The sequence below is a fragment of the Hirundo rustica genome, chromosome 2 (assembly GCF_015227805.2).
Source record: "Hirundo rustica isolate bHirRus1 chromosome 2, bHirRus1.pri.v3, whole genome shotgun sequence".
NCBI classification, from domain to species: domain Eukaryota; kingdom Metazoa; phylum Chordata; class Aves; order Passeriformes; family Hirundinidae; genus Hirundo; species Hirundo rustica.
The window spans coordinates 21,779,707-21,792,290 of record NC_053451.1 but is presented as its reverse complement, the minus strand read 5'-3'; the positions used below and the strand labels follow the sequence as shown (position 1 = coordinate 21,792,290).

Here is a 12,584-nt window from a genome sequence, read left to right as displayed (position 1 = left end):
AGTTCAAAAGTTAGTCTTATGAACACAATCACTTACCCACACTGTACCATAATTAAGAGGGGGAAAGTAAATGCTATCTTACTCTTTAGTTCCTCATTCCTGGACTAGTTATGCTTATGTGATACTACAAAGTTAGGTTATATTTGTTTTCTTGGAACAGCTGTTTTTCCTGGGAAAGGAAAGCTGTTGAAAGTATTAAATTTGACTCATTGAAGAAGGGCAAAGGAAATGTGTTTCAAACATTTAGTTCTAAGCATTGCATTTAGACAAACATCTGTCATCAAAGATTCACTATCTTTCACCTGTTCATTCCTGGTGCAACAGTTGACAAGACAATTACTTATTTCCTACTCCAGAAAGAAAAAATAATACTGTAAACCTCTCCCTAGGCATCCTTTTTATCCTGAAAGACTGGGAAATGTATTTGGAAATGTATTTTGAACACTAATGACGTATTACCCATGTATTATAAGAGGAAAACAAACTGTGCTTTTTGCATTTTTAAAATAGTGAAATAGTTATTTCATAATTCTCTTAGAAAATGGTATTTTAAAGGACTGAGTGATCAATAAATTAGGGATAACCTAAAAATAAAAAAGGATCGGGGTGGCAATAATATGAGTAAGGGCTGCAATCCCTTGTCTTGCAGAAAGACATGACGTTTCATTGCAGTTGCATTGTAGCTTTTGGCTCCTGGCACACAAATTCGCAGTTGTTCTTTCTTTACTGACCATCTCCTGCTCTGGAAAAACTCTTATCCTAGTAGCTCTGAAGTTATTTTACAGTGAGATGAGGTCTACTCACAGCAGCAGAAACACGAAGTGACCTTACAGCCCCTCTCTTCTCTGACTGTTGTCTTTGTCATGATGTTTCTTGAGCTTGAAATTCTAACAAAATCCATTAGAAGTGTGTTTTTGAGAAAGCATGAGACAGATTTTAAACTCCATATTCTGCTTACAACAGGCACTCTTCATCTCACCTCTGGAGTGATTCTATTGCTTCAGTCCTGTTTCCTAAAACGTTCTTGATTGACTTCCTGAGGACTGTGGTCTCTGATGGAGGAAAACCTAGTCTTGGAGTCCCACAGTGTTAGCGATGAAATGCTATTGCTTAAGGAAAGAAAAACAGCACCTGTTGAATTTAGACCATGTCGGGGCTGCTTTTTTAGGTATATGACTTTTTGCAGATTCTTCCACTTCTGCAGCTAATAATTTTTTTTTTTTCCCCCAGCACGTCACTGTTAAATGATGCCTTTTCAATGTAGAAGTCTTTATTCTAAAAAGCCCCCTTATTGTGGGGCTTTCTGCTTCTTTCTTCTTCATGCACACGTGGGGTTTTCTGCCCTTTTTGCGGTCAGATATCTCCTGTCCTTTTCCTTCTTACTCCATATTTTCTTACGCGTGATCTGTGACGGTCTCCTCACCCCATGTATTGGTCATTGCTTTAGTGGCAGCTTTGGGATCTTTTTCTGCAGCGTGTGGGAACGTCTGTGCTAAATGTTGCCGTGGTTTAAGGAAGCTCTTGTATTGTCGTGATACATTTATAGATACACAGATATTACCTTGTTTTTGGCTGCCTAGTATTTTTGTTCTGTTTTTTGTATGTATTTAATGATAGGTCGTGTTAGTGGGAAATGGAGGAGAGGAGCTCAATCCTCATAGCACTCATACTGACGTTTTGTGAAGGGAAGGGCTGGGAATTTGATGATGTTCTCTTCCTCTACATCTTTTTCACTGACTCAGAGGTATTTAATTCCGATTTTTTTTCCCCCTGCATTTTTCTAATCAATGCCTTGATTTCACAAGTGAACCAAGTGACCCATCACCGGGGGAAGGGTTCCCGTTCTGTGTCCCAGCTCCTCGTGTCCCGGCGCTGGAAGTGGAAGCCGGCAGGGTCCCGCTGGCGGCTCTTGGGGGTCGCCGAGGGGAGCGGCGCTCTCGCCTGGCTCCCCCTCAGTAGGGTGGTGAATATCCCCGCCTGGCTTGCGGGAGACCGGGGTTCCCTTTCCCGACGGGGAGGCAGCCTTGCCTTTTATTCCTGCTTCATCCTCTTCCCGTCGCACCCCCGTGCGCGGCGTGGTCGGGAGGAGAGCGGGAAGGGTCGGGAATGGCTCCTGCAAAGCGTGGCGATTCGTTTCGGCGGTGCCGCCGCCCCGCCGGCAGGTGCGCGTCCGTGTGCGCCCTGCGGCCTCCCGGAGCCGCTCCGTGCCGCCGGGAATCGCCGCCCGCGCTCCGGAGGAGGGAGGAGGCCGAGAAAAACGAAAGGTCTGAAAGTCTCGATGTTTTCGCAATGCTCGTCACCTCGGCTTATTGCCCTTGCCGTTCTACCACGACGCCATGGAACAACTCGCCGAGGCGGTGTCTGGGAAGAGCGGTCGTGGTAATGCTGCAGAGCGGCGCTGGGCAGCGCCTGCACCCGCGGCACGCCCGTGGGAGCGCCTCGCGTGTCCCATACAAGCAAATTGGCCGGTTAGCTCAGTTGGTTAGAGCGTGGTGCTAATAACGCCAAGGTCGCGGGTTCGATCCCCGTACGGGCCTGTTCCTTTTTCTTTATTTTTTTCTTTTCTTCCTTCCCTCAGTCTCTATCTCTTTTTTTTTTTTTTTTTTCTTCTTTTTTTTTTTTTTCCTTTTCTTTCTTTCTTTTCTTTTCTTTGCTGGACATGAAGAGATCGCTGACCTAGCAGAGAGTATCGCTTTGTTTTCTTTAAGGGGCGGGGGGGTAACACGGAAAGGAACGCGGTACCCCCCGGCCCCAGGAATCTCGACTGGAGCGGTCGTGGAGGGACAGCGAGTGCGAGCCGAGCCGGCGCCTCTCCCCGCCTGCCGGGCACGACAGGAGCCCGCGGCGGCTCAGTTGGTGGAAGGTGGCGGCGGGGAGACAGCGCTTGTGTGTCCAGCTCCTCGTTAGTATAGTGGTTAGTATCCCCGCCTGTCACGCGGGAGACCGGGGTTCGATTCCCCGACGGGGAGGCGGTTGTACTTTTTTTTTTCCTCGGGCGCGGGGAAATGCAACCCGTCCCCCACTTGCTTTTCCCTACGGCGTCGTGCTAAGAGACAATCAGTCCAAAGCTGGGAGGAGCGTGAAGGCAGAGGTGGATGCCTCAGGGCAACGCCCAGCAGCGTCCTGATCCACAGCTGGCCTCCGAGCTGGTCTGAGCAGCATTGCTCTGCTGTCCTGATCGAAGCACAGATGCCCAAGGCTCATTTTCTCCTCAGCCAGCCACCCTTCTCTTCTCATGAGGTAACACTGGAACCTCAACTCACATTCTCCCAGCTATTGATCAGCCAAGTTATGCTGCTGCAGCATATCTTAAACCATTTCCCCCCTCTACAAACAACAAGAGATCATCAAAATACACGTGATTAAGTACCACCTTTTCCACAGCTTCTTGAAAGCACGGTTTAAGGTTTAATATAATACCAAATATTCCCTTTATTCTTAAAAAACAAGTTTTTAAGCATCCCAACATTTCATAAGGGTAAGCAGTGCTATTTAGGCACAGACAATGCTTTCATTTCCCTGAACACATCAAAGTGGTTTGCCATTTTGCAGTCATCTAAAGCATGCAGAGTAGCCCTGTGAGGCCTTCACCAGTCCTTCACAAGGCAACAGTGACAGGGGGACAATGTTAGCCCATCAATCTAAAAGAATGAGTTCACACATTTGCAAGTTCTAACAAGTTTACAGCATAATTAAGGCACGAGGTAAGAGTATAGACACACTGAAACACCACGCAATAGCAGCTTGAATGGGCTGGTTTGCAGGCATTCCTGTTCTCTCAGAATGGCTCAGTGGAAGCAATCCATCTTCTTCATGATCTGTGTCAGTGCACCCAGTCCTTGGGATTTCGCAGAACCTCCAGGATTTCTGCTTCTCTGGAGCTCTCTGGTGGGTTGTGCATGTACTCCCACCTGCAAGGAGAGGGGAAACTCACTCAGACAGCCCAGCTGGCAGCCACTTCTCCTGCATCAGGCTGTGGAGTTGGACTGGATTTGCCTTTCCTAAGGATGCAAAGCTACATACACAGCTGATACTCTTGGCTGAGGTGACAGATAAGGTTACAAATCACAAGGTCAGGAAAAACAAGTGTCATCAGGGTAGACAGGAGAAATGTTAGTTTCATCTTCTTCCCAACTTTTGAAAAAGCTGGAAGGGCAAGGTAAAAGGAAAGAGCAGCGCCCCATTCCCCACAAGGCATGCAGGTTTATTTGCAAAAATTAACAGTCTCTTGTGACACACTAGTATCACAACAAAGATGAGCAGAAAAAGGAACCCACAGAATTTTGACAGTGACACAAGACCTTTTTCCAGAAACTGGATTGGAAGCTCTATGAGTATTTGTTGAGTCTTGGTTTTAAAAACAAGTGGCGAAAGATCCCTTTTTTCATTGGAAAGGTAATTGGAAGAGGCACATCAGAGAAAGGAAAGTGTCAGCAGTCACAGAGAGATGGGTACATCCTCCTTCCATTTTCCTCCCAAGGAATGACCCATTCACACTGTGAAGTGAGCTAGTTACATTGATGAGAAAGAGCAAACCCAGACAATCCCAGGAATTAAAACATAGGACATGCTATACCACCAGGTCAGGGACACATGAGGTGTTGTCAGTGGGATGAAGATACATGGTGAGAACAGCACTGTATTCATGGTTACGGGGCAGCAGGCAGTTCTCCTAGCAGGGGGAGGTCACTAGTGAACTTTATGGAATTCATGATAGGATCTGTACTACCCAGCACACCCAAAAAGCAACCTGAAAGTGGGAATGAATAGTAGATGACAGAATTTGCTGCTGTCACAAGCGTAAGCAAGATGGGTTAAAACCTAAAAGGACAGTTAAAAACAGTATTTAGCCAAGCAACTGAGCAATAAAATGGCAGGTGAAATTCACTGTTATAATAAAATCAACAGGTGAAATGTTGATTGATGTGATGGACACAGAAAAAAGTTCCATACAGATTCAGTTAAATTTTATTGCTCAATAAAGACCATTGTAACAGTTCTATGAAAAGGCCATCTCAATGCTAAACAGCAGTCAAAACCAACAAACAGATGATTAGGATTATGAAAGGAATAATGAATTAAAACATTGGTATGCCATTGTGAGTCACCAGCACACCTGTATCTTGTATACAGATAGGTAGCTTACACTGTATGTTCCTTAGCCCCAGTTCAGAAAGGGCACAGAAAACTTAAACCTAGAGAAAGTGGCAAAAGTATGAAAGAGCAACTGTAAAAAAGACTAAAAAAAGCAGAAGTTCTCAGCCTGGAAAACAAACAATGAAAAAAACACCCAGAAGCCTGTAAAAATAAAAAAACACTTATGGAGAAAATGAACAGGAAGAAAATCATGTTACTCAGTGAAACATCAGATGAAGTAATCAAGTAGAAAACAAAGAGGAACTTTCTTATACAACACACAGTTAAACTGTGGAGCCCCTTGCCACACATTTGGCAGGACTGCCAGAAGCTCTCATGGTTTCTAACGGCTACTAAACAAAAACCAGTGGAGCGAGTGCTATCTATCAAGAAATCTATCAAGAGGAACTAAGCACAAAACCCTTTTTTTTGGCCAGAAAATCTCTATGCCACACACTACTGGCAACTACGTAAGTACAACAGAGAAGCATCTGCATTTGCAGAACAGAGAACTGTACTTGTCCAGCTTTTGTATCTGGCATGAACTCACCAATGTTAAAGAGACTGGAGACCAGGAGAGACCTCTGCTTTAACGCTATGAAGTATTTTACTAAGAACAGTGCCTACTGCAACCCCACATAACTACACCCTTACCTTGCAGTCAGTGGCAGAGACATAAGAATGCTTTCGATTCTTGATCCTGGTGTCAGGAGGCCAAACTTTGTACCTCTGTCATAAACCAAGTTGAACTCTACATACCTGTGGGAATGAAGAGATGCAGCAGAAAAAAAACGAGTTTATCAGCAGAAGCTGGTTGTGCTTTCTGCAACTGGCAGACCTCAAACAAAACCAGTCTGTCTTTCTGCTGAGTTGGGGTCAACTGTTCTTCAGCATCCTCTGCATAGGAACGCAGGTGTGACCTTGCCACTCCACAGAGCACAGGGAGAAGTGACCACAGCTAAGAGACTAGAGCAGAGCAGCTGTTCAAAGGAGAACAGTCTGCAGGCTCCTGTACTCCTCCCAGGCCTCAGCCCTGCTGGCAAGCTCGACACCATCTTTATCTTGGTTTTTCTCTTCTTTGTGAGGGTGTCAGACATAAAAGAGGGGCCTTAAAGATACTGAAAATTACCAGAGGAAAAAAAAAATCTACTGTGCATTCCTCCATGCTGAAGGACACATAAGCAGCAAGGTCAGAACAGTATTTCCTGGCTCCTGGGAAGATCTGGAAAGCAGCAGAAGTCAGGTAGCTTCAGAGTGCTGGCTGGGACTTACAAGTGATAAACAGACTATTTTCTGCTCCCAGCATAGGAACAGAGCTGTGACAATTAATCAGGGATTATCTCGATAGCCAGTACAGGGTGTTTGCACTTGAAGATACAGGAAGGGAAAAGCTCTTATCTATCTGCAGATATGGAAGGCTTTACATAAGCCCCATAACCTGCAAACAGACCCAGGGAAATAGACAGGCCTCAAGAGCTGGTCCTGGCTGCAACTTAGAAAAGCTACTCCTCCTTTTTAAACTTTGCAAGTTTGCTAAATCCCATCCACAGACTGGATCCTGGAAGCCCAGTGTTCCCAAGAACAGTCCCACCAAATTAAGGATGCTTGCTTAAGTGACCAACAGCTGCAGGCCAGTGATCTGAACTTGAATGCTTACACTCTTTCCATGCCAGTCTCACATTTCTCTGCAGAATAGGCAGGAACTAAAGACTCTAAGTTAATTACAAAGCATGTGTAATTTTATTTCTGCATACACTCACACAATCACAGGACATGGAGAACATGTATTGACCGATGTACTTAAGCTTTTGCAGCATTAACAGTTGGTGACATTAAGAAGCATCCTCCTAAGTCTTTTACAGTAACCTTGGACCATGCCAGAATAAAAAAATCCAACCCTCCGTATTCCTTTACAGGAATCCTCAATTCCTTTACAGGAATTTCAATGCCAAGATCAGATGGAATAAATACTTAAGTAAGGAGCTGAAAGTATTCAAGTACAGTTATTTCCTGACTTGCTGGGGTTTTGCTGCATTATTTAATGGGAAGCACCATTCTCTCACCCTTAGCTCCTCGTGTGACAGCACAGCCCTACATCCAGTACCTCTGGGCTGCAGGAGAGGGCAGGATTCAGGACACCCAGCACACCCACACCCCTTTGCCAGTTACACAGCAAAAGCTTCTCTTGCTTTTTGAAGGAGTTGGAAAGAAACAGTGGCTTTTTGTTGGTTGCTTGTGTTGCAACATGGGAGAGTGGAAAATGCCTTCTCTGCGCCCTCTTTCACAACCTAGCATTGGATTTCAGAATTTAGTTCTATGCACAAAAATGCTGAAATTCTTGGTGAGCTTTTTTGGCCCACACAACCTGTAACCACAAAGAACTAGCTCCTATTTCTTTCTTGCCACCTCCTGTGTGTACTTATTGTTCCTCCAGTACTCACCGTCCTCTCCGAAGCTGTTGCCATAGCTTTTCCTCTGGTGTGAAGGAGTCATGGCAGTGCTTTTTCACAATGGGAATGTAACAAGGCACGACAGCTTTGGCACAACTCTTTACAAACTGGAATACTTCCTCCTTGGAGGGAGAGTCCATATCATCAAAGAATATGCCTCCAATCCCTCTTCGCTCGCCACGGTGCTTGATATAGAAGTAGTCATCACACCTAGAAGAAGCATCAGATGATTACTAATATGGTCCAGAGTATTCAAAGACATGAACAGAACTCCAAAAAGCTGCATGGTACAGGACAGAACCAGTGAAATACTGACCACGAGTCAGTTTCTGCAGGGCTGGGTGCCCCACTGTTTCCCTGACTGCCCAGAGCCAGGACAGTGCAGCGTCACCTGGAAAGCACCTCCTGTGTCACCTGCAGTAAAAGCTCTTGTTAAATGGTCTCTGTAAACTGCACATCACCACAAAGTTGCTGAGCACCATGGCAGATGCGTCCGTGTGGGTTGATCCAATCCATAACCTGTACCTACTCGGAACAGGGACATCTGATTTCAAAACTTTCCAAACTAAGGGCTCTTGACAGATTCCATTCCCAGCACTATATCTAGTTCCCAAATTATCTGGACAGCTTTCATATGAACTCAAACTTGGAAGAGAATTTATTCTCTTTGCCACTCAAGTAAAACAATTTTCTTCATCAAAACAAAAGTAATCTAAGGTCCAAAGACCACATAAGAAAGCATCTATCATGGCACCCTTCCTTGGAAAAAGGCTTTTAAATAGTTAAAACTTGGAAGATTGAGTCATTATAGCAGTGGCTTTTCATGAGTCATGTTTAAGTTTATAAATGAGTAAGGGCAGCTTATTCTAAAAGCAATTAATCTCTTTTATTTACAGGGAGTGTTTAGTTGTGAAATTACTATAACTTAAATGACTTAACCCTATCTTTCTTGTAATTCCTTGCTTGGGCATGCAAGTCTCCACATGGAGGAGAAAACAGAGGGAAGTAGGAAGCAGAAACCATCAACATCAAGAAAACCTGGCCTTCCTTTAGGACTAGTTTTCCATACAGGACCAGTTTTCCATATATCCACAATTGTTCTCAAGCATTTGTACATGGCATGGCCATAACAAGAGAGACATGGAGATGTAACAGATAACGTGCACTATTTTTTTATTCACTGGGATGATCCGTGTTTTTTATTTTATGATAGCAGGAAGAGTTAGGAAAAAATGCTGAGTCAGAAACATAGAAGAGAATAAGGCTGACAAAAATCTTAAACCTTGATCAGGCAGACAATGTGGTAAATGTAATAACGTTTATCTTTAGCAAAGCGGGAAAAAGTCTCCCACCCCCTGCAGCTGGAATCGCTAACCTACTTAGGCTGCAAAGAACCTGACCATTAGGGCAGATTCTCTAAACTACCATGCAAAAAATCCTCAGACAGCAAGACTGTAATCTCAAGGCTCTAAGATGTGTCTCTCTACTAAGTGGTTGCCACCCAAACTATAACACCCACTTTATCTCCTGTCCTCAGACAAGACCTAGTAGCTTACAAAAGGGTACCCCCACCTTCCTGTATACACAGCTTGTGGCAGATAGGAATATCAGACAGAGAGCAGCAAGTTCCCACTTAATAGTGGAAGATCCCATCACTTGTAGCTCTCAGCTCAAGAACATTCAAAGCTTGCCTCTTAGAAAATGTGCCACTGAACTCCCAGTACACTTCTGATTTTCATTAGGGCTTTCTGATACTTTTCAAAAGGCAGCAGAACCTACAGTTCCTAGCATTCACTGAACTGCCAACATCAGTGCTGCTTTCTGCTCCCCTCAAGCACACCTTCCCCCACGTACCATTTCTTGTACTTGGGATACAGCTTCGGATCGTGCTTGTCACAGGCTTCTTTCAGAGTCTTGTGAAAATGAACAGCGTCCTCTTCATTCAGGTAAGTTGGAGTGAGGTCAGTCCCACCACCAAACCACCACTGTTTAGTTCCTATAGCAGAGGCAAGCAGCAACATTTTTCTTTTAAACTTCTGAACAGCAACTTGTTGCTAGTGGTTCACCAAGAACTAACAACTACTTTTGCAATACAAAACAATATCATTTCTGAGTGGTGTTCCTAAACTTCAATAGTGAAAGATTTGACTACAAGGTAGCGCAATGATCAGTGACTTCAGGAAAACATCAAACAAACTTCAGCGCAGTGAAAACCATTTTGGACCACTGATCCTGACTATAGGATAGCAGTTTCCTCTGATGGGCTGGTGACTCTTAACAGAGCTGGGAGCAAACTTGCACTGGTTCTTGAGCTGGGAGCAAACTCGCACTGGTTCTTGATCTCTTACCCCAGCCATGCACTCGCTCTTCCTTTGGGCAGAGTCAGACATTTCATACATTCCTCGTTGGATTACAATCCTTACCATCTGCTTCTTCAATTTCAAAGTATCTGTAGTTGAAGTGCATGGTTGGGACATGAGGATTCTTTGGATGGATAACAGAGCTCACACCCATGGCACAAAAAGGCAGCTTCCCTAGATAAAAAGACGCACAGAGAAAGCCCTTCAATTTTTCAATAAACTTAATTTGTTATCATTTAAGGAAAATCACTTTCCTTAGGCTCCAAGCCACAACATATTGGGTCACCATAATTTTTAATCAGTCAGCAAGTTACTTCACATCCATACACTTCTGTGCACACAACTCAACTCTGTCATTGGTATTTGTTCTAAAATGTGTCAATACTTTGAAGAACCCACTAGATGAAGACCACTTAAAACACAAGGCACTGCTAAGGCTCTCTAGCATCCCTGGTCCTCACAATTGCTCTTTGCTACACAAGCGTGCCTTGCGTCCCCTTTAGCCTTTCAGGTGGTGTTGGTTTTCTCCCCCCACCTCCCTGGTACATAATTCCTGCACTGTTTCACTGTTGCGCTACAGTGCCATTATTGAGAAACCACCTGTGCCTACACTACGATCCTTACAGCAGCAAGGCAGAGGGAGAAGCACTCCCGTACCTGGCTTTCTAGGGATATGAAAGTCCACCTGTCAGGTTTACTGATTAGAAATCACTATGGTACCAATGAAAATCTTTTGAGCTCTGATCAGCCTGGCCTTCCTCACGTTCCGCTCAAAGGCCAGGCTGCTTTCAGAGTACCTGCACGGGAACACCCAGGTCAACACGTCCCGGTTCCCTATCCCAACCGCGCGCTAGACGCCTTACCGTCCTTGGCCTTCAGCGACTTCCCCCTGCTCCGCATCTGCCGCGCTGCCTCCTCGGACAGGAGCCCAGACACGACGGACACGTTCACGCCCGCCTTCTCGAAGACCTCGCCATCCTGCAGCACGCAGCTGATGCCGCCTCCGCCTGCCAACGCCAGGCTCCAGGTCAGGGTCACCGAGGGATGACCGAGCCCGGGGTGCCGGTGTCCGCGGTCTCCCCCGCGGCTCCCCCGTACCTTCCTTCCTTTCCCAGCTGTCAACGGCGAAGGAGGCGCCGGGGTCCAGGGCGGCCAGAGCGCGACACACCTCCGCCTGCGTCTCCATGATGAGCAGCTCCATGCGGCTCCGCAGCTCCCGCCGCCGCCGCCGCAGCTCCCGCAGCCCGCTCACCGGCGGCGCCATGAACCGCTGCCGCAGCTCCTTCTCCTCCTCGTCCTCCCGGGCCGCCGCCAACGCGGCGTGCCGCCGCCACAGCCCCAGCGCCAGCCCCAGCCCGCCCAGCGCCCCCGCGGCCGCCAGCGCGGCCCCCCGCGCCCCTCGGCCCGCCGGCCCCGGCGGCGCGGAGCTCAGCGCCCGGGCAAAGGCGAGGGCGGGCGGAGCGCGGGCAGCCCCGCGGAAGAGGCGCGCTGCCGCCGCCATGACCCGCAGCGGCGCCGCAGAGCCGGCGGGGCGGAGCGGGGCCGCGCCGGGGCGGAGCGGGGCCGGGGCCGCGCCGGGTATGAACGTGTGTCGGCACACGGAATAGATTAGGGGGGAAAGCACCTCTGATAGCATCCTGTCCGGCCTGTCGTTTATCACCACGTTGTCATCTAGACCACGGGGAACTGACTAGCACGTCCAGTCTTTATCTAAACATCTCCAGGGAGTGACTCCACTACCTCCCTGGGCGGTCCAATCCAATGTCTAATCACTCTTTCTGTGAAGAAATTCTTCCTAATGTCAACCTAAACCTCCCCTTGCACAGCTTAACGCTATGTCCTCTCTTCATGTCGCCGGTTGCCCGGAAAAGAGTGATCCCTACCTAGCTACAACCTCCTGCTAGGTAGTTGTAGAGAGTGATAAGGTCTCCCCTGAGCCTCCTTTTCTTCAGGCTGAACAACCCCAGCTCTCTCAGCCTCTCCTCCTAAGACTTGTGCTCCAGACCCTTCACCAGGTCCATTGTTCTTCCTTGGACCTCCTCCAGCACCTCAACGGCCTTCCTGAATTGAGGAGCCCTGAACCAGACACAATATTTGAGATGTGGTCTCACCAGTGCTGATCATAGAGGAAGAATCACTTCTCTAGTCCTGCTCATCACTCTATTTCTGAAACAGGTCAGAATGCCATTGGCATCCAGCTGGCTCCTACGTGCCTGTACAAGAAAGCCCATCCACACCGGGTGCTGTGAAAGAGTGCAGGCATCCCATAACACTCCCATCTGGATCTGGGCTGCCCATTGCGTGTGGGTTCTGTGACAGGGAGAGGCATCAATGGATGCAGCACTCAGGTGCCACACCTCGCCTGGTGCAGCTTTGGGAGAGGGGGCTGTGCTGTCCTTGTGCCTGTAAAACATTTCTGCATACTGCTTACAAATACCCTGGGTTTGTTGATGCAACTACGTGCGGCTGCAGAAGTCCTTTTGTGAGTAATGGCTTGTACAGGGCCAGGCATTGCTGGAATAGGTGTAAAGTTGTATTTTACCGAGCTGTCCTGTGAACCATGTGGAATTGCTCTTCCACATACAATTGTGTATGGCATTTCTGGTTTTCTACTCAGAGTAATGGGTTTTTAGAACCT

General features: G+C 47.1%; 1 protein-coding gene and 2 non-coding genes across 3 annotated transcripts; 2 read left to right on the top strand and 1 right to left on the bottom strand.

Annotated features, from left to right (window-relative positions):
- Window positions 1-2,463: 2,463 nt before the first annotated feature.
- TRNAI-AAU (transfer RNA isoleucine (anticodon AAU)) lies at window positions 2,464-2,537 on the top strand. The gene has a single exon. It is a non-coding gene; the product is annotated as a tRNA-Ile (tRNA).
- Window positions 2,538-2,897: 360 nt separating this feature from the next.
- On the top strand, window positions 2,898-2,969 carry TRNAD-GUC (transfer RNA aspartic acid (anticodon GUC)). The gene has a single exon. It is a non-coding gene; the product is annotated as a tRNA-Asp (tRNA).
- Window positions 2,970-3,385: 416 nt separating this feature from the next.
- Window positions 3,386-11,447, bottom strand: CPOX (coproporphyrinogen oxidase). The gene is made up of 7 exons (XM_040056951.1): window positions 11,045-11,447; window positions 10,810-10,953; window positions 10,010-10,120; window positions 9,441-9,582; window positions 7,578-7,796; window positions 5,791-5,895; window positions 3,386-3,911 (listed from the first exon to the last, which is right to left on the bottom strand). Exons 1-7 carry the CDS (start codon window positions 11,445-11,447, stop codon window positions 3,824-3,826), a joined length of 1,212 nt encoding a protein of 403 aa, XP_039912885.1. The 3' UTR covers window positions 3,386-3,823.
- Between the last annotated feature and the right edge of the window lie 1,137 nt (window positions 11,448-12,584).